General features: G+C 49.5%; 3 protein-coding genes across 3 annotated transcripts in view; 2 read left to right on the forward strand and 1 right to left on the reverse strand.

Moving 5' to 3' along the window:
* Positions 1–6,488, reverse strand: part of Acer1 (alkaline ceramidase 1) — a 28,379-nt gene extending 21,891 nt beyond the window's left edge. Inside the window, exon 1 of the mRNA XM_052193411.1 lies at positions 6,369–6,488. Coding sequence (XP_052049371.1) covers positions 6,369–6,488 — 120 coding nt within the window. The remainder of the gene's footprint in view (positions 1–6,368) is intronic.
* A 7,394-nt stretch (positions 6,489–13,882) lies between these two features.
* Positions 13,883–20,250, forward strand: Clpp (caseinolytic mitochondrial matrix peptidase proteolytic subunit). The gene is made up of 6 exons (XM_052192516.1): positions 13,883–14,351; positions 14,444–14,515; positions 15,117–15,213; positions 16,593–16,780; positions 17,583–17,688; positions 19,931–20,250. Exons 1-6 carry the CDS (start codon positions 14,166–14,168, stop codon positions 20,095–20,097), a joined length of 816 nt encoding a protein of 271 aa, XP_052048476.1. The 5' UTR covers positions 13,883–14,165; the 3' UTR covers positions 20,098–20,250.
* A 1,198-nt stretch (positions 20,251–21,448) lies between these two features.
* On the forward strand, positions 21,449–23,307 carry Alkbh7 (alkB homolog 7). The gene is made up of 4 exons (XM_052192517.1): positions 21,449–21,696; positions 22,541–22,714; positions 22,813–22,937; positions 23,094–23,307. Exons 1-4 carry the CDS (start codon positions 21,493–21,495, stop codon positions 23,254–23,256), a joined length of 666 nt encoding a protein of 221 aa, XP_052048477.1. The 5' UTR covers positions 21,449–21,492; the 3' UTR covers positions 23,257–23,307.
* Positions 23,308–23,408: the final 101 nt, after the last annotated feature.

The raw sequence follows: 23,408 nt of genomic DNA on the forward strand, positions 1-23,408 counted from the left end.
AGGACAATCAGAGCTGCATAGTGAGATTCTGTCTTGAAAAAAAAATTAATAAATATTTCCTGACATTGACTTCTGCCTTACACACACACACACACACACCATGGGTACACACACATGTATACATAAGACATCCAAAGAAGCTTATCTCAACGGACTGGGGCACACACCCTTCACTAGTAATTATATAATCCTGGCATCTTATCTGCCTGGGAAAAGGAGTATTCTTATCTTCTATTTGTCTGAACTAACCTGATTTCAGTTGTTCTGGTTCTACCTGTGGATAAATGTGAAGACAGAGGCCATAGATAGTGGCCACACAGCCTTCAAGGAAACGATGGAGGTGGCCAGCAGTGAGCTGGCTCAGAAGACACGGGGAGGGTCCCGTGGGCGGCAGTCCACGCTCGCCCTGCCTGCTCTGCCCCCAGCTCCTGCCTGCTCCTACCTCCTACCTGCCTAGGCAGGACAGCTCCCTTGTTCTGTATCTTCACCGCCTCTTGGAGCTGGAGAGATGGCTCAGCAATCAAGAGCAGTTGCTGCCCTTGTAGCATCCAGGTTCAGATCCCAGCACCCGTATCAGGCAGCTCACAGAGCCTGTTAGACCAGCATTAGGGCATTCAGTGCCTTTTTCTGGTCTCTAGGCATAAAGCAAGGAACACTTATGACGTATGTTCATCCAAACACACACATACACACACACACACACACACGTGCAAACACACACACACACACACACACACACACACACACACACACACACGTGCAGATAAGAACCGCAGTGTCCCTGGGAACCTGAGAGTCTGGAAGCATCCACAGCCCATGGCTCCACTTGGAACTCCCCTAAGCATCCGGCAAATCCAAAGCTATCAGGCCAGTTCAAACAGGTGCAAACTGGTGTGACTCCCAGGTTTGGCCTCTGTCCCGCTGAAGCCAGCTCCTCCCACACTCTTCGGTCCTTTCTGTTGGTCCTGCTTGGCTCTTTCAGGCCCTGCCCAAGCGACCTCATGCTGTGATGCTCCAGCACCGAGGACTGACTGACTCCCCAGTGTTTTCAGGATAAAGCATGCATCCCTCACCAGTTGCTTCTAGTTTGACCCTGGCCCTGTCCTCACAGCCAATCTGGCTCCCTGTTCTTCCAGGTTACACAGCTCCCCAGCAGGCTGAGCTTTTTCACATGGGGCCTTTGTAAATGGCCTTCTTCCAGGCTTCATGGTCTCGGACAGTTTCCACTGCCGTCCTGACTGCCCACTGCCACCATTCCCATCCCTCGGCCTCTGCCTCGTGCCTCATTCACACAGTCTCAGCTGCATGCTATTTCTTCTGCTTGTCCCAAGCCACTCACATACACACATGCACACACACACACACACACACACAAATATACACAAATACACTCACATACAACATGCACACACTCACACACACTAACACACACATTCACACACTTACAACATGCACACACTCACACACATATAACACACTCATATACATACACACACTCACACATAAATACACACATACATGTGCACACACATGTTGTGTATAGATGACGTGTACACACACACCCTCAAATGCACTCACATACATATATACTCTGTCTTTCTCTCTGTCTCTCTCTCTCTCACAAACACACACACACACACACACACACATCAAAGTAAAATGTGATGAACAATGCTCTTGCAAAGGACCTGAGTCTGTTCCCAACACTCATGCCGAGCAGTTGATGACCACCTGTGTGTCCAGCTCCAGGGGATCAGAGCCCTCTGACTTCTGAGGCCACCACACTCACACACACACACACACACACACACACATACACACACACACACACACACACACTCCTGCTTATACATAATCTAAAATGATTTTTAAAGTTTTGGTTACTTTGAGGCAGGGTCTCTTTACAAAGCCCTGGATGTCCTGGAACTCACTATGTAAACCAGGTTGGCCTCAAACGCACAAAGAGTCATCGGCTTCTGACTCCAGAGTATTAGGATTAAAGGCATGGTTACCACTCATGGTCAAAATAAATAAAAATAAATTTGTTTAATGGGCATGGTGATATGCACCTTCTTTTAATTCCAGCCCTCTGGATGCAGACGCAGGTAGATCTTGGTGGTGAGTTTGTCACTAGCCTGGTCTACTTTATGTGCTTCAGAACAGCCAGTGTTATATAGAGATACCTTGCTAAATAGATATATAAATATAAATTATTATATATAATCTATGTATATTGTCTAAATATATATAATTAAGACTATAAATATATAATTAAATATAATAAATAACACACACACATATATAATTGATTAATTATAATTAAGAATAGATAAGAAGACCAGTACAGTGGTTCCACCTGCAATTTCCAGCAATTGGAAGACTGAGGCAGAAGGATCTAGAGCTAGAGGCTAGCCTGGGCTGTAGAGCCAGACGCTGTGACAAATCCAAACAACTCGTTCTCATAGCCATCCTCTCCAGCGGTGGGCTGTGGCTTGTAAAATTACTGTATCATATATGAAACCTTTGTGGATGCCCTCTGGCCACGCGCTAAAACAAAAGCAGCTGTTTGTTCCATTTTGTGTCAGTGTGTCTGTGCATCTGTGTGTGGGGATCAGTGGTGTGGCGGCTTGAATGAAAATGCCCTCGCAGGCCCATAGGGAGTAGCACTATTAGGAGGTGTGGCCCTGTTGGAGGAAGTGGATCACTAAGGGTGGGCTCTGAGGTTTCAAAGGCTGAAGCCAAACCCAGAGTCTCTCTTCTAGTTGCCTGTGAATCCGGATGTAGAACTCCCAGCTCCCTCTTGCACGCTGCCATGCTTCCTGCCCTGATGATAATGGACTGAATCTCTGAACTGTAAACTAGCCCCACTTAAATGTTTCCCTTACTAAGAGTTGCCACTGCAGCCAAACACTAGGCAGAGCCAGTGGAACCCTGGAGATGAGGAAGAGGAAGAATTATCAGAGCCAGAGAAGTTGAGGACACCAGGAGAATATGGCCCACAAAATCAACCAAGCAGCACTCATAGGGGTTCCCAGATGCTGAAGCTGCAATTGTGGTGCTTGCATGGGTCTGTGCTAGGTCCTCTGTGTGTACACTATGACTGTGTAGACTGATAGTTTTGTGGGACTCCTAACAGTGGGAGTGGAGTGTCTCTGACTCAGCTGCTCTTGGAACCCTTCTCCTACTGGGCTGCCTCACACAGCCTGGATTTGGGGTCTATGCCGAGTCTTTACTGTAACTTGCTCTTCTGTATTCTGTTGGTGTCCCTGAGAGGCCTGCTCTTTTCTGAAGGGAAATGGAGGACGAGTGGACCTGGGGGAGAAAGGAAGGCGGGGTAGATCTGGGAGGAGTGAAGAGAGTGGAAACTGCGGGTGGAACAAATTGTATGAAAGAAAAATTAAAAAGAAAAAAGAAAGGGCGCTCCCGTGCTCCTGGTGTCCCTTCACACCAGTAGATACCCTCGAACAAAGGGACAACCTCTAGTGCTGCAGTTCCTCAGTGCCTTAAATAAATTTATTCAGCGGGTTCTTGGTTTTGTTTTTTGAGGTGGGGTCTCACTGGTATCCTGTAGCCCAGGCTGGCCACAAACTCTCCCTGGCAAAGCATGGCCTTCAGTTCCTTAGTAACCTAGGCTGGCCCACTGGGATGGAGTATAGTTCCAGAATATACAATTGCATGCATGTAGCAACATTGTTGCAGCTTCCATGCAGCTGTGTCCCCAGCACTGTGACTCTGGATGACCTGTTTATAAATCCTGTCTGTCGAGGTGATTTCTTAGGTAAAAATAATTGCCACGGCGCACTGACTAACCAAAGCGGGCCCACAGTTCCCTCAGTCCATCTACTCTGGAGTTGGCAAACTGCCTGTGTGAAGCAACAAGAGAGGGGGAGCCTACACCTACTAAAAAGCAAACTCTCTTTTCCCTTTTCTGACAGGGTTTCCTGTAGCCTAGCCTGGTCTCCAACTCACCATGTAGCTGAGGGCCACCTTGGGGACAATCCTGCCGCCTCAGTTTCTGGAGTGCTGGGATGATAGGTGTGCACCGTGATCCCTTTTCTTTCTTTCCTTTCCCTTCCCTTCAGTTTCCAACCTGTTCTTTTGACAGACTCTCACAGTAGAAGCCAAGCCAGCCGAGAACTTTCCCCCTGAACCAGGCTGGCCTCAAACTTGGCAGTCTTCGCCTCTCCTTCCTGAGGTTGACAGGCTGGAGCTACCACCACTCCTAGCTTCTGCCAATAAAGTTTTATTGGCTTATAGCCTTATCAAGGTTTAAGTACATTTTCCCCAGGGCACTCTGCCTTGGTACAATAGAAATGACCCCTAGAAAAGGCGTCCCTGTTCACACCTAGAAACTCTCACATCTGATCTCTGACCTCTGACCTCCATACATGCACATGTGCATACACACAACATAAATAAATAAATGAATAAATAAAATGTATTAGAAAAATAAAAATAAGGTCAGATGTGATGTCAGACGCCTGCCTGTAATTGCACTGGAGAGGTTGAGCAGGGTGGGGCAGGGGTGGGGTGGGTGGGGAAGAGAGAGCCTGAGGATAGCCTGGGCTATATAGTAAGCCCCAAACAAGAGGAAAGAACAGAATTCACGCTGGGGGAATTTCATTCTCATTTTCTGAAACAGTCACCCTACAAATGGAAATGTCCCAGCTGCTGAGGTTGTGAGGTCTCCTGTCCAGTTTGTGGAATTCTGGCCCTTTAGAGAAGCTAACAGGGACATGACAGCCATTTGGGAGTGACAGGCTGAGGCCCTGACAAATCTGAGTCAGTATTTTCTTGGGATCTTTTATAGTGTACACATCATAGTGGGCTGAGATGCCCAGAGAATTTTCTGGATCATAGGGAATCTGGAAAGGCAGAGAGAGGAACTGTAGAAACCCAGTCCTTTCTGACCTCTCCCAAAGGACAGTTTCAACCAACTCCAATAATTGGATGGAAACTGAGAACCAAGGAAGGACCACGGGGAACAAGTCTCTCACTGTGGGATTCTAGGCAGGAGCTCCACCCTGACCACACTCCACACGCCCTCACTGGGGGGTTCTAGGTAGGGACTCTACACGACCATGACCTTAGCCTCTCACTGGGGATTCTAGGCTGGAGCTCCACCGCTGAAGTATGTCCAAAACTGGAGAACCAATTTTTGTTGTTGTTTTTGAGACAGGGTTTCTCTGTGTGGCCCCTGGCTGTCCTGGAACTCACTCTGTAGACCAGGCTGGTCTCGGACTCAGAAATCTGCCTGCCTCTGCCTCCCAAGTGCTGAGATTACAGGCGTGCGCCACCCCCTGCCCAGCACAATCCCACGTTGTCAGCCTCACTAGTAGCTGGGTCAAGAGCATTCCTGTCTCACCTGTGCTGACAATTTCCCACACAAAATTATATTATCATGTGTGAGTCTGTGCATGTGCGAGTCTGTGGTGTGTGTGTGTGTTTACTAAGTTGAAGTTCAAAGTCTAGGTTTAAGCACCAGGGTGTTTTGCAGTCTGTCCCCCTCCCAAGCACCTGTTGCACAGTGAGACAGCCCTCTTGGCGTCTCCCTGTCTCCCCACGAGGCTGTGTGGATCAGATGAGATTGGGAAGGTGAAAGGTTTATGGAGTGTGCATACAGCATGTGCTGAGTACAATGTACACACCGCAGTCACTGAAGAAAAGCTAGGATGGGCGCGGTGGGCGCGAGCTTCCAGTCCCTGCATTTGGATCCAACACCAGAGGACATGCACGGCAGCTACTGTGGGCTTCTAGGCAAGAACCCGTCTCCAGAAAAGGGACTCAGTGACATCCCTTTCTCATGTCTCAGCAGCTCTGTTTTCCAGGCAGCTAAAGCAAGCTCATAGATCCTCCTCTACCTGCCTGCATCTTTCAAGTTTCTCAGACAACTGCATCGCTGTGCATTAAGTACTGAGTACTCCCGGTTTTGTGTGGTATCAGGTATAGAAAGGTTAAAAATCAGAGTGGTTCAAATAGGATCGTGAAAGGGAAAAACTGGGGTGCATTGATCTTGGGTGGAAGTTGAAAGGACAGACATGCTTACTTCTTCCAAAAAGCCTGCCTAGGTTCAATCCCACTGATTCAAAGAGCCTCCTCTGGGGGGTCTTTAAGGCTGCTGGTATGCCCACCATCACAGCACCATCCCTCAGAACTGAGTCTAAAACCCTGCCATAGATCTCAGTTCTACAGGAAGATGAATGGATGGATATAAGCTGATCCCATCAGGCCACACACACACACAGCCAACTGCTCACACAAGATTCCCTATGGAGGAGATGTGGCTTAATCACACCCACATCTGGCAAATCACATTCAGTACGCTTACCCCATCCCACCCTTCTCAAAGCCCCTGCCCAGGCCCTCACCGTATTGTAGAACTCGGCCACCAACTCCGAGTGCTGGAAATTACTCTCACACCAATCCACCTCAGAGCTCTGATAGGCAAAGATGCTGGACATCTTTGCTCTGGTGCCCGGCGCATGCATCCTGTGCCTGGCAGAGGTATGCCAGCTGAGTGAGTGAGCCTAGGAGTGCCCAGTCAGGGAGAGGTGGAGACAGAACAGCTCAGGGCCCTGGAGCAGGCTGAGAGGAAAAACCTGCCGGGTGGCTCCCTATTGCACCAACCGACCGGGACAGCCTGGCAGATGTGCACGGCAGGGCACTGAGGCTGCCTTAGGCAGCTGCTGAGGGGCGGTGTTCTTCGAGTTGGGCGACAGTAAGCAGGGAGGAGGCCTCCCAAGCTGGCATTGGAGGAGCAAGACATGAGGGGACTGGCTGCGTTAATACTGTGATAATAAGTGTCTAGTGCTGGGTTTACGGCATAGAGTACTCAGATAACACAGGCAAAGCTCAAGGCCCATCCCAGCACTCGCAGAACCAGTGTGTGGTGGCATCTGTCATCCTAGCACTCACAGAACCAGTGTGGTGGTGACATCTGTCATCCCAGCACTCAAGAGGCAGAGACAGGAGGATCAGGAGACTAAGGGTGGTCTGGGCCGCAGAAAAGGTAAAGTCTAGATTTAATCCCATCACTCTGGACGCAGAGGCAGGCGGGTCTCTCTGAGTTTGAGGCCAGCCTGGTCTACAGAGTGAGTTCTGGGACAACCAGGGCTACACAGAGAAACCCTGGGTCAATATATATATTGAAAAATATATAAATTGAGTAATTTAATTAATTAATTAATTAATTTACAACAACAAAATAAAATCTTAGCCAGGCATGGTGGCACACACCTTTAATCTGTGACTTTCAAGCCACCCTAAGCTACATAGGGAGGTCTAGGCTGGGCTACCTAGAGGGGTCTGCCTCAAAAACCAAAAAGCAAAAACAAAAATAGAGCTGGGCATGCAGCTCAGTGGCAAGTTTGTGCCTAGAATCTGTAAAGGTTCCATGTTCCAACATATATATATATGTGTGTGTGTGTGTGCGTGTGTTTACATGGGTGTGTGTATATATATATATATATATATATATATATATATATATATATATATGTATGTGTGTGTCTATATGTATATACATGCACATTTGTGTGTATGTGTGATGCTTTTATATGTGCATATATTTTATGTGTGTATATATATGTATGTGTATAATATACATATATATGTATGTGTGTATGTGTATATATATAAACATGTATGTGACTACATATGAATTTGTGAATAATGTGTACAAGTATGGATATATGTATATGTGTATACATATATGTTATATATGTATATATGTATGTGTATGCATATGTATATATTAATGTATATGTGTATATGTGTGCATATGTATGTATATATAGATGCATATGTGTGTACATATATGTTCTCGTGTATATAGAGATGTGTGTGTATATATACATGCATTATATGCATGTGTGTGTATAAATGTGTGTACACATGTGTATGTATATATATATGTACGATTATATACAGGTATGCATATATATGTTATATATCTATGCATATGTATATGTGTATACGTGTATTTATATGCATGTATGTATATATGTATGTAAGTGCATGTATATTTATGTGTGCATATATGTATGAATATATAAGCATATGTGTCAGTGTCTGATGCCCTTCACCACTTGTCCCTTTGAGCCTGTCTGCTCACAATGCCCCCTCTAATCTTCTTTGCTTCTCAGATTCAGAGATCTGCCTGCCTCTGCCTCCCAAGTGCTGGAATTAAAGGTGTGTTTCTCATCTTTTAACCCTCTATGTGTGTGTGTGTGTGTTGTATGTGAGGGCATGTAGGACCCATCTGGAGGTCAGAGGGCAGCCGTGTACAGTGAGTTCTTTCCTTCCACCTTGACATGGCTTCCAGGTTGGGTTGAGCAGGAAGCACTCTCAGTTCATGAGTCACATGCTAAAGTCCATTAGCTTATTACCCTGTGTGTGTGCTGGAGGCCAGAAGGGATCACGCGTGCTCTCTTCCCATTCCTCTACATCAGTGTGTCTCCAGAACCTGGGGTTGATGTCTCACCCCCACACGCGGCGTCAGAGAACCCTGTCTCCTCATGCTCAGAGCTGGGGTCACTGCTGTTTTCGGGTACATCTGGATTGTTTTGGGAGTGTTGGGATCTGAACTTTGTTCTTAACATTATGCACAATGGCTGTGAACCAAGAGCCCTCTCTTTAGCCTCTCCACCATTCTTTCTGAGGTAGGGTCTATCACTGAACCTGATGGCAGGGTGGCAGAGAGTCTAGGGATCCTCCTGTCTCTGCCTCCCTAGTGTTGCAGGGGAGATGGGGTGGGTGGTGCAGGCACTGAGCCCTGCATGCTTGTGGATTCTGGAGCTTAAACGAGAACCCTCAGGGCAGGTACTTACCTTCCCGAGCCGTTTCCCGCCCCCCCCCCCAAGCCCGCCCGTGAGTTCCCCATCTCCCTGTCCTCACTTCCCAAGGGCTGGAATGACGGGCATGTACCAGCGGGCCCTGAAAGCCCTTCTCTTTTAAAAATTTATCTTTTAAAACACAGATTCTTAGCCGGGCGGTGATGGCGCACGCCTGTAATTCCAGCACTTGGGAGGCAGAGGCAGGTGGATTTCTGAGTTTGAGGTCAGCCTGGTCTACAGAGTGAGTTCCAGAACAGCCAGGACTACACAGAGAAACCCTGTCTCGGAAAAAAAAAAAATCCAAAAAAAACAAAACATGTGCCTTTGTATGTGCACATGAATGTAGCACCCTCAGAGGCCAGAGGGGCATCTGATTTGCCAGAGGAGTCCTCTTCGAGAACATTTGTTCCTTTATAATGCAGGCAGTTCCACTGCAGTCAGTCCTACACACCTAGAACCTTTGAACTTGGCAATCTGCCGGAAACCCCAGCTAGTCCCAGGAGTGTTAGTACACACCTGTTCCAACACTCTGCCGGTAGAGGCGGGAGGGCCAGGAACTCAAGGTCATCCTCCGAGACAGAGTGAGGAGACCTGCTGTGTCCGAGTCCACGGTGCCCAGGTTCTCTTCCTTTCTTTTCTAGCCTTTCCATTGACTTACTTATCATGTCCATGTGAGAGGTCAAAGGGCAGTTCAAAAGAATTGGTTCTCTCTTCCACATGTGGGTACCGCGGATTGAACTCAGGTCCTCAGGTTTACCCTGAGGCCTCTCACCCACCCTTGTCCTCTCCAAGTAACTCACAATCTCCTTGATTCACTTTAGAAGGTAATGGAATGGAACACAGTGTAATCACACACACCTGACAACCCAGCACTATAAGGTCATCCTTGGCTATATAGCCAGTAGCAGGCCAGCACAGCTTTAATCCCAGCACTTAGAAGGCAGATCTCTGAGTTTCAGGCCAGCAGTCTGGTCTACAGAGTGAGTTCCAGGACAGCCTGTGCTACAGAGAAGCTTGTCCCCAAAAAGAGAGAGCCCTTTAACAAAAAGGGACGGAGAAGGTCACAAACCTGCTGAGGTTGCCACAACCTCCCTTCTCCTGCACTGCTACAGCTGCACAGCATTCTGACCACTCTTGTTGGTCTAGTACCACCACTGAATGTGGGATCCGAGTATAAGGGGCATAGGAGACCAACAATCAAAACGTGGGTGGGGAGCTGGGCGGTGGTGGCGCACGCATGTAATCCCAGCACTCAGGGAGGCAGAGGCAGGCAGATTTCTGAGTTCAAGGCCAGCCTGGTCTACAGAGTGAGTTCCAGGACAGCCAGGGCTACACAGAGAAACCCTGTCTCGAAAAAACAAAAATCCAAAAAAACAAAAAACAAAAAACAAAAAAACCCAAAAAAACAAAAAACGTGGGTGGGAGGCTCCACCTACCAAGTCTTGGAAGGTGATCCTCTGTGCTGGGTGGTGCTTCTGCCATGTTCCTGTAACTAACTCAATAAACTCACTTCTCACCAAGCAGGACTGGAGTGGGAAGGTTTCCAGGTGTGCTACCCAAGGGGAGTGACACCTATTCACATCTCCCAGGGAAAAGTTTAAGCAACTTTCTTTCTTCCTTTCTTTCTCTCTCTTTCTTATCTTCTGCTTCTCGTTATCCTATTGTCCAGGATAACCTTAAACTCACTAAGTAGCTAAGGCTATCCCTGAACTACTGGTCCTCCTGCCTCCACTTCCTTAGTGCTGGGATGACAGGTTTGAGTCAGCATAGTGGGCTCTCTGAGATTTTCACAGCAGTGGTGCCTGTCTCGCCCAGAGAACTGATTCCCACAAGACAAGAATGAGCCAATGCCCCACTAGTGTCAAGTTACATAACTCCACTTTCAAAACCAGTAAGTTGGCACTACTGACATCTGTAGATTTTAATCTGGTTTCATTAGCCTTGACCTGTATCCCTTGGGGTTTATCACATCTTTGCCTGAGTGCTGTCTGTGTAAACTACACTGTTAGGAGCTTAATTAGCTTAAATACTAGATTCAAAGGAAAGGCTGTGGTGGTTCATGTCTGCCAACCCAACCCCCCAAAAGGAAGCTCTGGAATCAAAGGCCAGCCTTAGCAACAGAGCAAGTTCAAGGCCATTCTGTGCTAGAGACCTTGTCCCAAAGAGACAAAAATCACCAAGTGAGGAAATTGTATAACTCTGAAGAATAGAAAGCAGACTCCAACTCTTCTCCAGACCCCTACCCCCTCTCCCCAGAACTTCAGCTTCCTTGAAATGTATTTCAAGGGCTGGAGAGATGGCTCAGTGGTTAAGAGTACTGACTGCTCTTCCAGAGGTCCTGAGTTCAATTCCCAGCAACCACATAGTGGCTCACAACCATCTGTAATGAGATCTGATGCCCTCTTCTGGTGTGTCTGAAGACAGCCACAGTGTATGCCACAGTGTACTCATATCCATAAAATAAATAATTAATTCTTTTTTAAAAAGTGAATTTTAAGGAAAAGATAGTTACTGCAATTCTGGAAAGATCCAATTGCCAGACAAAGGCACTTATGTGCAAAGGAATAAGCCCTACCAGCAGTGAGCCTGGCTTAGTGCTGCCCTCCCGCGGTCTCAGTGGTCCTGAGGCTGAGGCAGGTAGATTGCTGTGCATTCCAGGCTAACCACAGCGTATAGAGCGAGAGGTGCAGCAACTTAGAGAACTTGCTGTTCTCGATTGGACCTGGATTTGGCTCCTGGAACCCACCTCAGGCTGCTCACAACCTTGGGTGCCTTCAGCTCCAGGAAATCTGACACCCTCTCCTGGCCCCTGCAGCACTTGAACATCCACACATCCACAATTAAAAACAACAAACCTTCAAAATCAACAAAACACTGTTTTTTGTCTTTTGTTTGTTTGTTTTGGCGCATTGTCTCTCTAGGTAGCCCTAGCTGCTCTGGGACCAGGCTAAACTCAAACAGAGATAAGATCCTCCTGTCTCTGCTTCCTGAGTGCTGGGATTAAAGAGTGCAGTACAAAGTGGGGTGTGGTGGTGCATACCTTTAATCCTAGTATTTGGGAAGCAGAGGCAGGCAGATCTCTGAGTCTGAAGCCAGCCTAGTCTATGGAGCAATTCTAGGACAGCCAGAGCTATACACACACACACACACACACACACACACACACACACCCTATCTAGAAAAAAAAAATGATGTGAATAACTATGCCCTGGCTTCTTTTTCTTTTAACTGCTTATTTTATTCCTTGGTTTTTCAAGGCAGGGTTTCCTTGAGTGCTGGGATTAAAGGTATACAATACCACATCTGGCCTATTTCTTTATTTTTTTCTCTTATTCTTTAACAATTTCACACAATTATGCAAAGTATTTATTCAGATCCACTGCTGTATCTGCCGACACTCCTGGAACAGCCTCCTCCCACCTTCATGTCCTCTCTCTGTAACCCATGGAGTCCAGGAACTGCTGTCTGCTGGGACACTGACTGATCTCACTGGGTTGATCTTGTCTAGGCAGCCATAGCTGCTGTGAGGTCACAAGTGTGGTGGCCACACGACGTCCACTAGACAACCTTTCACATCTCTTGCCCCTCTTAGGGCAAGCACACGAAGCCAGTTCTTTCTCTGCATTCTGACTTGTGAGCCTCTGAATTCCCTGCTTCCTGCTGCAAAGCGAAGCGTCCCTGATGAGGGCCCAGAGCAGCAATCTGTGGATATAAATAAATATTCAGAAGGCAGTTTCACAGCACAACCATTCAGCATAGAGACAAAAGGCAAGTTTCTCTCCTTGGCGTGTAACCTCTGAGTGTGGACTCTAGACAGGTTATAGCACTGCGCATGGCTCCCTCCTGCAAAGCAACCTTGAGTCCACCCAAAAGGCTGCTGGTCACCCCATGGTTCACATGCCACTAATGCACCGGCAGCTACATCTTGCCACCACCTGGAGATGCAACACTCAAGGTCCACACGTGGATAAGACCACTGATGTCTTTTCTCCCCAATAAACCAAATGTCACCTCCTGGTACTATGAAATAGAATCAGCTGAGAGGAAATCTCCAAGTCCATTCCAGTTTGGTTTCTGCATGTCCCATAACCAAAGTGACTGATGTCTTCAGCAACTGAGTCTTGTCATCTGATTAATGGTGGGCAACCAGGAGTAACTGCAAGAGCCTGCGATATATGGAGAGCGCTGGGGAGACACACCTCTGGCTTCTGATGCTCATTTCTGGCCTTTGTGCAATTTTAAAGATACAAGTCTCCAGTTATGCAAGTGTATTTTCCTCAGGGAACACAGCGACTGCTTTAAGTAATGCTTACATCAGTGACAATTGAGAAAGTTCCAGAATGTGCCTGCGGTGGTAGCAAAGCGTGATGTCTCAGCCTGATTATAGGTGTGTTGTAAAAGAGCCTAGCACAGGGCAGAGGGGAGTGACACGTGGTAAAGTGTGGCTGCTAGAGTTGCAAGGAAGACAAAGATGAGTGCAGAGGTGATTGACAGAAAGCTATGATGTCGCCAGTTCAGTGACTCAGTTTCACCGCTGCCAAGGGCCTCCAGCCGCTGCGTAAGGAAGCAACGTAGGCACAGGCGAGGCAGGTATGGCGGTTGAGGGCGCTCAAGGAATCTTGGTCTTAGGACGACAGATCGAGATGGCGGGCAAAGTATTTCTCAAGGTATAGTACCTTGCACATGGACAGTAGGAACTGTCCAGCTACCGCCTAAGTTTTAGAATGGGAACAATAAAGGAACGTTTCTAGAAAGCGGGACACCCTCTGAAAACGAGTCCAGGTGTAGTGAAGGTCCGGTACTTCTGGTAAGATCCAGGCCTCCTCTCCAATCTCAGTGTTCACAACTCCCTAAGCTCCAGTTTTCAGTAAATCCCCCAGCGAGTCCTGGTCTCTACTTCTGGTTAATATCCGGTCCCAGAGACAGCACTCGCCCCCTTTCTCTAGCGAGCCTATACGAGGGAGTCACGGGCGCAAAGCAGCTGGGAAATGTAGTTCTTGAAGACCGATTGGTTACAGGACAGCACGTGGAGGATTGCGGGAACGATGGTGGCGCGCTGGTGTCTCGCCTAAGCCTCTTCTCACCCCTTCGTGAGCTTCCCGCGTGGGCATCGGGAACAGCGCAGCCTCGTCCGAGAACCTTCATGGGACTGAGACACGAGCTTTGCTTATTCATTCGAATGCCTACCTCCAACGAGGACCCCCACCCACAGGCTCACTCCCGCCTTCTTCAGTTCCGCCTATTCCGTTCTCGGAAGTGGACGAGCCAGCGACTCCCGCAAAGCACGCCGGGTGTTGTAGTTCCGGAAGCCAAGCCGGGTTGCGCGGCGGCATGTGGCCCAGAGCGCTGCTGGGGGAGGCCCGAGTGGCTGTGGGCGGATGCCACGCTCTCTTGTTTCGCCTCGCCGTGCGTTTCTCCCCGATATGGACTGCTGGGAGAGGCTCACTCCTGCGGAGGAGCCTGCATGGGACTGCGACGCGAGCTTTCCCGCTCATCCCCATAGTGGTGGAGCAGACGGTACGGGGACCTGATGGGGACATGGCGCAGAGGCTTGTAGTCGGTCGGCGTGCAAGGGACGCTGACCTTTCACCTCTTCTTTTCCCACGAAGGGTCGAGGCGAGCGCGCTTATGACATATACTCGAGGCTGTTGCGGGAACGCATCGTGTGCGTCATGGGCCCGGTGAGCGACCCAGGTCCTACCCCGGGACGCCTTGCTGTCTCCCAACATTTCTCCCTTGTCAAGCTCTGTGTCATGTGCTCCCCTCTTCGCCCTTAATCCGTGGTGACCTCCTAAACCCTAGGCTCTAGTCTCTGGCTTTAAACATTTTTTTTTTTCTATTTGAGCAAAATTCTTGCTTTGTAGTCCAGGCTAGCCCCCACCTTTCCATCGTCCTGCCTTAGTTTCCCAAATGTTGGGGTGTAAAATGTACGTTATTACCATAGCCTGCTGTTGCCAGCGATTCTTTGTTTCGTTTTATTCTTTGGTCTTCTGAGACAGGACCCCAGGCTGGCCTTGGACTCTCTATGTAACTGACAGGACATTTGAGGCAGGGATGAGGGTGCCTAAAACAGATCAGGTTTAGGGCAGTGCTTAAACCCGGGGCCTTGCCCCTGCTAGGAGAGCACTCTATCCCAGCCCTGTCCTCAACTTAAGGTCTTCCTCTATCTGGGGCTTCTTGACCCATCTCCTCCTGTGCTAGACACCCAGGGCCTCTGCTCCTTGAGCCTCTCTATCCGTTCCACCTCCAACCTGAGGAGACCTCTGCTCTCCCCACTTGCAGATTGATGACAGCGTGGCCAGTCTGGTCATCGCTCAGCTGTTGTTCTTACAGTCTGAAAGCAACAAGAAACCCATCCATATGTACATCAACAGCCCAGGTAGGCCGGAGCAGCCTAGTGGTGGGGTCAGAGATCGCCCCTTGGGAAGAGGTGCAACCTTCTGCAGAATCTAAGGTTTAAAATCGCACAAAGCAGGTGTGGTAGTGCACACATTTAATTCCTGCCCTTGGGAGACAAAGGCAGGCGGATCTCTTAGTTTGAGGCCAGGGTGGTCTAAATGGTGAATTATAAAATAGCCAGAGCTATACAGGGAAACCCTATCTCAAAAAACAAGAAAGAAATTTAGGATTTTTTTGTTATGTGGTGGTAGTGAACACCTTAATCTCAGTACTTGGGAGGCAGGTAGATCTCTTAAGTCTGAGGACAGCTTAGTTTACAAAGTAAGTTCTGGGACAGCCCGGGACCGCAGAGTGAAATCCTGTCTCAGCAAAACAAAACAAATTAATTCAGATCACTCTAAGAGGGTCTCTCAGTGGCCTGGAACTTTCCAAGGACAATAGCCTAGACCATCAGTGAGCCCAAGGTCCTTCTGCCTCCACCTCCCTGGCTGGGGTTACAGGCATGCGCCGCCATGCCTACTTTGTGGGTGCTGGGGATCTGAACTTGGGTCTACATATTTGTGGAGCAGACATTTTATACCAACTGAGCAGTCTCCCTTGCTTTGAGAGTAACCAAATTAAAAAAAAAAAAAAAACCCAAAAAACCATTTTGAGACAGAGTTTCGCTCCATAGCCCAGATTCCCTGCCTTTGCCAGATTCTGCAGTCCTCCCTCCTTGGGTGCTCGTCTTAGCTGAACTGCCGTACTCTGCAGAAATAGTTCATGTTTAAGAAAAATATTAAGGTTACATTTATTTATGTGTGCATGGATGGGTGGGTGCATGCCACCACCGTGTGTGTGTGTGTGTGTGTGTGTGTGTGTGTGTGTGTGTGTGTGTAGTCAGAGGACAACCTGTGGGTTGTCTGTGATGTGGGTCCACATGATGTGGCCTCTTCCCCATCTCCTGGGTCCTGGGAATTGAGTTTAGTTTGTCAGGCTTGGTGGAGAGCACTATCACTGGATAATACTTGTCAGCTGCCCAAGGACGGGTGGTTGCATTGACTGGACACTTGGCCGACTGTCAGTTAGGCACCATCTGTCTTCTCATCAAAGTTTCATGTGGTGAATAAGAATGCGCACCTTGGATTTGCACTGGGCCAGTGTGCCTCAGAGAGTGGGCAGTTGTTAGCCCTACATGTTGATGCGCAGCTGAGAGGTGGCTAACAGCCTTTCGATTCCTTTTATTTAATTCTGTGTGTTGCCACGTGTACAGGTAGCTGACTCTGAAGGAGAGACCCTCACCTAACAACATTTGCCCTTTTGGCTTGTGGGAGGGTACTGGGGTGAGACCTGGGCCTTAACCTGCTCCACTGCCCACAGGCGGCGTGGTGACTGCAGGCCTGGCCATCTACGACACAATGCAGTACATTCTGAACCCCATCTGCACGTGGTGTGTGGGGCAGGCCGCGAGCATGGGCTCTCTGCTGCTCGCTGCCGGCAGCCCGGGCATGCGCCACTCGCTGCCCAATTCCAGAATCATGATCCACCAGCCCTCTGGAGGAGCCAGGGTGAGTACACGTTCTGTGGGCCCGTGTAGTGGGAGCCACAACAGGAGTGCCACTGCTTTTTGTTGGTTTGTTGGAGACAGGGTCATGTAGCCTCAGCTGTGCTGTAGGTCACTGTGTAGACCAGGCTGGCCTCTAACCCACTGAGATCCTGCTGCCACTGCTTTGAGGTAAGTGTTTCCTCCTCCTCCTTCTCCTCCTCCTCCTCTTCCTCTTCCTCCCTCCTTCTTCCTCCTTCCTCCTCCTTCCTCCTCCTTCTTCCTCCTCCTCCTCCTTCTTCTTTTTTTTTTTTTCTGAGATGGGGTTTCTCTGTGTGGCCCTGTCTGTCCTGGAACTCACTCTATAGACCAGGCTGGTCTCGAACTTAGAAATCCGCTTGCCTCTGCCTCCTAAGTGCTGGGATTAAAAGCATGGCTGGGGAGGTTCTCTTCAGGAGTAGAGTGCTTGCCAAGCAGAAGCAAGGCCCTGAGTTCCGTTTCCAACACCAGAAAGGATAAAAACAAAAATAGAGCCAAGTGTGGTGATACATGCCTTTAATCCCAGTCCTTGGGGGGCAGAGGCAGAGACAGGCGGATCTGTGAGTTTCAGGGCAACCTGGACTTCATAGTGAGTTTCTGGACAGCCAGAGTTATATAAAGAGAGCCTATCACAAAACTAAGTTAAACTAAAATAAAAATAGTTCAGTGGGAAGAAGATAACACTCAGAAGCAGAAGGTCTGACACACAGGGATGGCTCCCTCACTAGTGTCTCATGAGAGGCTCCTCCAGCTCTGGGTTTCATCTTCCTCTACTTCCTGCTCCTCAGGGCCAAGCCACAGACATCGCCATCCAGGCCGAGGAAATCATGAAGCTGAAAAAGCAGCTGTACAACATCTATGCCAAACACACCAAGCAAAGCCTTCAGGTGATCGGTGAGCACCCAACCTCACACCGCACACACTGGTCCATCAGCGTTGTCCCAAAGCAGGGCTTCCCCCGGACCGTCAGAACTAGACACAATAACGTGCTCACGCTGGGTCATGAAGGAGTGGAATCCCTGACCCACAGATGCTCTGTGCTTGAGGCCCTGTGGCTTGGCAGAGCTCCTGCCTAGAACGAGCCCTTTCCCAGTGAGGGGCTGGGGCCGTGGTCAGGGCTGGAGCCCCAGTCTGAAATTCCCCAGTGAGGACTAGGGGTGTGCTATAAGGATACTTTTTTTTTAACCTTTCTGATTCATTTATTTTCTTATATGTGTGGGGGTGTTTTTCTAGCCTATATGTCTGTAAGTGGTGCGTGCGTATGTGTGTCTGTGTGTCTGTGTCTGTCGCGTGCGTGCCTGCGTGAAATGCCTGTGGAGGTAAGGAGGGCATGGAGTCCCCTTGAAGTTACAGATGATTGTGAGGCACAGTGGTGCTGGGAATCATGTCTGGGTCCTCTTAACCACTGAGCCAACTCTAGCTCTGGAGAAACATCCCTGGCCGGACATGGTTTCTCTGTCCCCAGCAGAATCACAAAATAAAAGTCCCTAGCGTATTAGGCAGAATTCCCTTCAGTTAAAAGCTCCAGTTCTGAGCCCTTCAGATCAACGTTGCAGGCTGGGTGTGTTAGCACCTCCCTGTCACCCCAGCGCTGGGAGGCAGAGGTAGAGAATCATGAATGTAGACTGGGCTAGAGAATATTTTGGGTTTCAGTCTCAGTTGCAGAAGTGTGCTCAGCTGCCCTGTGCCTTGGATAGGGAGAAGGTAGCAAGGGCCACATCCCTGGTGCCCGTCTTTTTTTTTTCTAAGATTTATTTTATTTATGAGTACACTGTAGCTGTCTTCAGACACAGCAGAAGAGGGCATCGGATCCAACATAACAGACGGTTGTGAGTCACCATGTGGTTGCTGTGAATTGAACTCAGGAGCTCTGGAAGACAAAAGCAGCCAGTGCTCTTAACCGCTGAGCCATCTCTCCAGCCCCACATTTCATCTTTAAAATAGTTGATTTGGAGAGCGTGTGCCTGCCACAGTCGTGTGGAAGTCAGAGGACAGTTTGTAAACACCACTCTCTATTGACACCTTGTAAAGAGCAGTGATTGAACTTGAGGTCGTAGACTTGGTGGCAGACCCCTCTTCCCACCAAGCCATTCTTTGATATATCTTGTTGCTGGTCACATATGTTCAGTCTAAGATTCAGCATAGCACCACGTGACCTTGGTGTGTGAATGCTCATGTGAATGCCGTGACATGTAAAGTTGAGGGGACAGTGTTCAGGAGGTAAGTCTCTTCTACCACGTGGTTCAGTGTGGCATAGTGATTCAGACCTCTCATCCCAGCACTAGGCAAGCACAGGCAGAAAAATCAGGAGTTGAAGGTCATCCTTTTGAGGCCAGCCCAGGGCTGCATGTGATTCTGTCTGGGGAAAAAACAAACAAACAAAAAACCCAAAAATACAGTTTTTTACTATGGGGGAGACTGAGTCACAGAGAAGTTCTCAAGCCCCGTGGGGAAGGATTGTCAGAGTAAGCGTGTATCTTATGTAACTTGGAGAGCTGGAACAAAACCTCATGGGCTGGAAGCTAACATGCTAGGAATATGTATCTCAGGCCTCGGAGCGGGATGGTCAGGAACAGCCAGGGCCTCGAAGGCGACATTTCTGTGTTGCTATCAAGTCCTGATGCTAATGGCTCCTATGCCTTTGCTTTCCTGGAATTGCAGGTGGTCCTAGGTGTGAAACCCAGGCTCTGTTGGTTAGGAAAGTGCTCAACCAGCAGCAGAACTCCTCTTTGTTTTGTTTTTTGTTTTGTTTTTTTATTTTTGTTTTTCGAGACAGGGTTTCTCTGTGTAGCCCTGGCTGTCCTGGAATTCAACTCTGTAGACCAGGCTGGCCTCAAACTCAGAAATCCGCCTGCCTCTGTCTCTCAAGTGCTGGGATCAAAGGTGTGTGCCACTGCCGCCCGGCTTCTTTTTTTTTTTTTTTTTTTTTTTTTTTTTTTTTTTTTTTTAAATTTTAAGACATGATCTTGGTTTGTAGCCCTTCTACTTTCGCTTCTCGATGGCTTTCTTTTTTTCCCAAGGTAGGGGTCCCTCCCAACTCCATAAATCATCTCACGACTGGTAGGGGCTTCAACCAAGGAATTTAGGGGAAACATCCCAGGTCTCTACTCTTATCCACATATCCCGCTTTCCCTAGAGTCGGCCATGGAGAGGGACCGCTACATGAGCCCCATGGAGGCCCAAGAGTTTGGCATCTTGGACAAGGTCTTGGTCCACCCGCCTCAGGACGGGGAGGATGAGCCAGAGCTGGTGCAGAAGGAGACTGCCACACCGAAGGATCCCCCTGCCCCGGCAGGCACCTAGGGCCTGTCGTCCTCTCCGGGAGTGCGGAGACCAGACTGAGATTCCCTCTGCTGGACCCCAAAAACAGCCCCTGGAGATGTGGATTGAGGTTGCCCTCAGAGCAGGGCAGACTGCCTGCGACACTGATTGTAAATTAAATCTTTGTGGTCTTTGTCCCATGTCTAAAGCGCCTTCCATCACTTCTCCAAGACAGAAGGCCTCTTTCACCTTGACACTTCTTCAGTCAGCAAACCCTGACTTTCCTGGAACTAGCTCTGTAAACCAACCTAGCCTCAGACTCAGGTCCACCTGCCTCTGCCTCCTGAGTGCTAGGATTAAAGGTGTGCCACCACTCCAGCTGTCAGCAGACTTAAGCTATATACTACCCCCAAGTCAGCCGGTAGAAAGATGGTTTTATGCATTTGTTTTTATGTGTGGGTCTGTGCATGTGAGTGCAGTACCCATGGTCAGGAGAGGGTGTTGGGTCCCCTGGGGCTCCCTGTGGGTGCTGGAACTTAAGAGCACATTCTTACCTGCTGAGCCGGGACTCTGCCCCTAGAGAGTTAAGAGTTAGGGTGGTGGGTCTACCAGAATCTACCACCAAATTTGAATTGGTTCTCAGACCCATGAGATCTGGCACTGGTGACTCACCAGGTGACAAAATCCTGGCATTTTGTTGTGAGCTCCAAAAGCCAGCTGAAGCCAGAGAGAACGTCAGGAAATTTTTTATGGAGTTTTACTAAAAATGGAAGCAGAGGATCAGATATGTAGATGTCACTAAAAAGGGAATTGGACCAGTTTATGAGATGGAGGCAGGTGCCACATGACCCTGTGGGGGTCAGGATCACAAGTGCAGGAGTTACTTTTTCCAGCTGGGGGGTTCTGGTGGAGGTGGGGATCTTGGAGGTCAAACCAAAGCCATCATGCCTCCTAGCAAGTGTTTCGCCATTTTCCTAGGCCCAGTTTATTAGGGTGGTGTGGAAGGAAGTAGACTTTTAAATTTTAACTCACAACATTTGAGGTGGGAGTAGTATTATTTGGTCTTATTTGTTTGAATGTCTAATTTTGTGGACAACATCTGACATTCAGGCTAGCCTCAAACTCAAGGGCTGACCTTGGAGTTATCCTTTCTCCACCAGGGTGTGCTGTTTGACCGGAGATAGGCTTGCGCCAGGTTGGTTGAACTTCTAACTTTAGCTTTGACCCCACGTGACCCTGAGCCTCTGTTCGCTCTTGTTCCGCTCCTCAGTACCTAGGGCCGAGAGGTGGAACAGTAGACTGATTTAGAGCACAGCTAATAGGATGTGAGTGTCCAATAGGGTAGGGCAGCGCGCGTCAATAGCTGGTGGGCGTGGCATAGTGTCAGCCAATGGCTTGTGGGGGTGTGGCTCAGCCTTGTGCCGTGTATCCCTGAAGATGGCCGGCAGCAGGAGGCTAGCGATGCGGTTGCTTTCTGGGTGCGGCTGGGTGCGCGGCTCGGACTCTGCCGTGCTGAGCCGCCTGCGTGACGAGGCCGTGGTGCATCCGGGCTTCCTGAGCCAGGAGGAGGAGGACACGCTAACACGCGAACTGGAACCCCAGTTGCGGCGCCGGCGCTACGAGTACGACCACTGGGACGCGGTGAGTGGGCGGAGCGGCGAGCTACGGGAACGCCCACAGGGACATAGTGAGGGGGCGGGGTCCTCGGAGGGGCTGAGTGAAGAGAGAGACTTGCTTGGCTAGGTTGGGGACGGTGTGTTTTGGGCAGTGCCCGATGTAGGTTCAGGTGACACGGGCTCCGACTGCTGCATGCGACCAATTTCTCTGGTGTGGGACGTGGCGGGTGTTGGACAGCTCCGGGAGTGACAGTTGATCAGGACGTCTTATGGGAACAAGGCTGATCTTGATGCCAGAGCTGAGTCCAGGGGAAGACCTGCCGCTGCCGGGTCGTGGATGGTACTTAGAGCCGGGGGAAGGGGGGCGGGGAGACCAGAGCTGGAGAAGGTGAACTGGCAACGCTGAACTCAGGGGGATAGAGCAGTGCAGTATTACAGATGCGGGCAGATCACTGGTGGGCTTTACTAAGAGTAGGGACTGTGGTGTGGGGCTGGGCTGGAATCAGAAGGGAGGGTTTTGGTGGGCACCAAGGAGTGGGTAATGAGGACAACGATGTCACTTCAGACATGAGGTTCTGGAACTCAGTGGGCATTGATTACAAGATTAGAAATAGACTTGCGAGGAGTCCCAGAAGTTGGGAGTTTCACTAGGGACTGGAGTGGGATCAAGTTGAGACTGGAGACTAAGATACTCAATATTAGGGTGGCCAGCACCAGGGACTACTGGGAATTGAAAGATGAAGACCGGGTGCGTGGCTGAAACCTCACTGACAGAGCTAAAGCGGGAAACCTGCCTGCCCTGTACTGCACCCCTCCGTGCCTCTTCCTGGCCTGGGAGTTCCCAGTCATGACTTGAGCTCTCTGTACAGGCCATCCACGGCTTCAGGGAGACAGAGAAATCCTGCTGGTCTGATGCAAGCCAGGCCATCCTGCGTCGGGTCCGGGCGGCTGCCTTTGGTCCTGAACAGACCCTGCTGTCCCCAGTCCACGTTTTGGACCTGGAACATCGGGGCTACATCAAGCCTCACGTTGACAGTGTCAAGGTGGGCAGAGGGCATTCCGTCAGGACTCCCAGCTGGCTCTCAGTGGGCAGGAGGGCAGAACTAAGCCTCACCCCCAACACACCACACTCCTTTTCCAGTTCTGTGGATCTACCATTGCTGGCCTGTCCCTGTTGTCTCCAAGTGTTATGAAGCTGGTCCATACACAGAACCCTGAGCAGTGGCTGGAACTGCTGCTGGAGCCAGGTTCTCTCTATATCCTAAGGTACGACAGAGCCTAGAGTCCCCAGACGAGGCCAACAACAGCTCTTGTTTCTGCTCTCACTGCAGAGGATACCACTACCACCACTCAGAAAAAATATAGAAATGCTGAAGAAACAGACTTCCCTCATCCACCCACTCAGCTTCTCTCTTCTTGCAGGGGTTCAGCCCGATATGACTTCTCCCATGAGATCCTTAGAGATGAAGAATCCTTTTTTGGGGAGCACCGGGTTCCCCGGGGCCGACGTATCTCAGTGATTTGCCGCTCCCTCCCTGAGGGGATGGGGCCAGGAAGGCCAGAAGCACCGCCTCCAGCCTGCTGACCTCTCCACACATACTCTGGAGTTGTGAATAAAGTGGGAAAAGTGCTATCATGGGATCTTCAAATTACTGTCTGCCAGGGCTGGGGCCCTTAAGACATGATCAGGGTCTCAGGATTCACATAGCATGGTGGCTGCCAGGGTGCACACCATCA

Source organism: Apodemus sylvaticus, chromosome 9, assembly GCF_947179515.1.
Source record: "Apodemus sylvaticus chromosome 9, mApoSyl1.1, whole genome shotgun sequence".
Classification (NCBI taxonomy): domain Eukaryota; kingdom Metazoa; phylum Chordata; class Mammalia; order Rodentia; family Muridae; genus Apodemus; species Apodemus sylvaticus.

Excerpts from the sequence above, each read along its gene's own strand:
- Clpp (XM_052192516.1), top strand. The coding sequence starts at position 14,166 with ATGTGGCCCAGAGCGCTGCTGGGGGAGGCCCGAGTGGCTGTGGGCGGA. Across the intron at positions 15,214-16,592 it reads TATGTACATCAACAGCCCAG|GCGGCGTGGTGACTGCAGGC; the intron begins GTAGGCCGGAGC and ends CACTGCCCACAG. Across the intron at positions 16,781-17,582 it reads AGCCCTCTGGAGGAGCCAGG|GGCCAAGCCACAGACATCGC; the intron begins GTGAGTACACGT and ends CCTGCTCCTCAG.
- Alkbh7 (XM_052192517.1), top strand. The coding sequence starts at position 21,493 with ATGGCCGGCAGCAGGAGGCTAGCGATGCGGTTGCTTTCTGGGTGCGGC. Across the intron at positions 21,697-22,540 it reads AGTACGACCACTGGGACGCG|GCCATCCACGGCTTCAGGGA; the intron begins GTGAGTGGGCGG and ends CTCTCTGTACAG. Across the intron at positions 22,715-22,812 it reads CTCACGTTGACAGTGTCAAG|TTCTGTGGATCTACCATTGC; the intron begins GTGGGCAGAGGG and ends CTCCTTTTCCAG.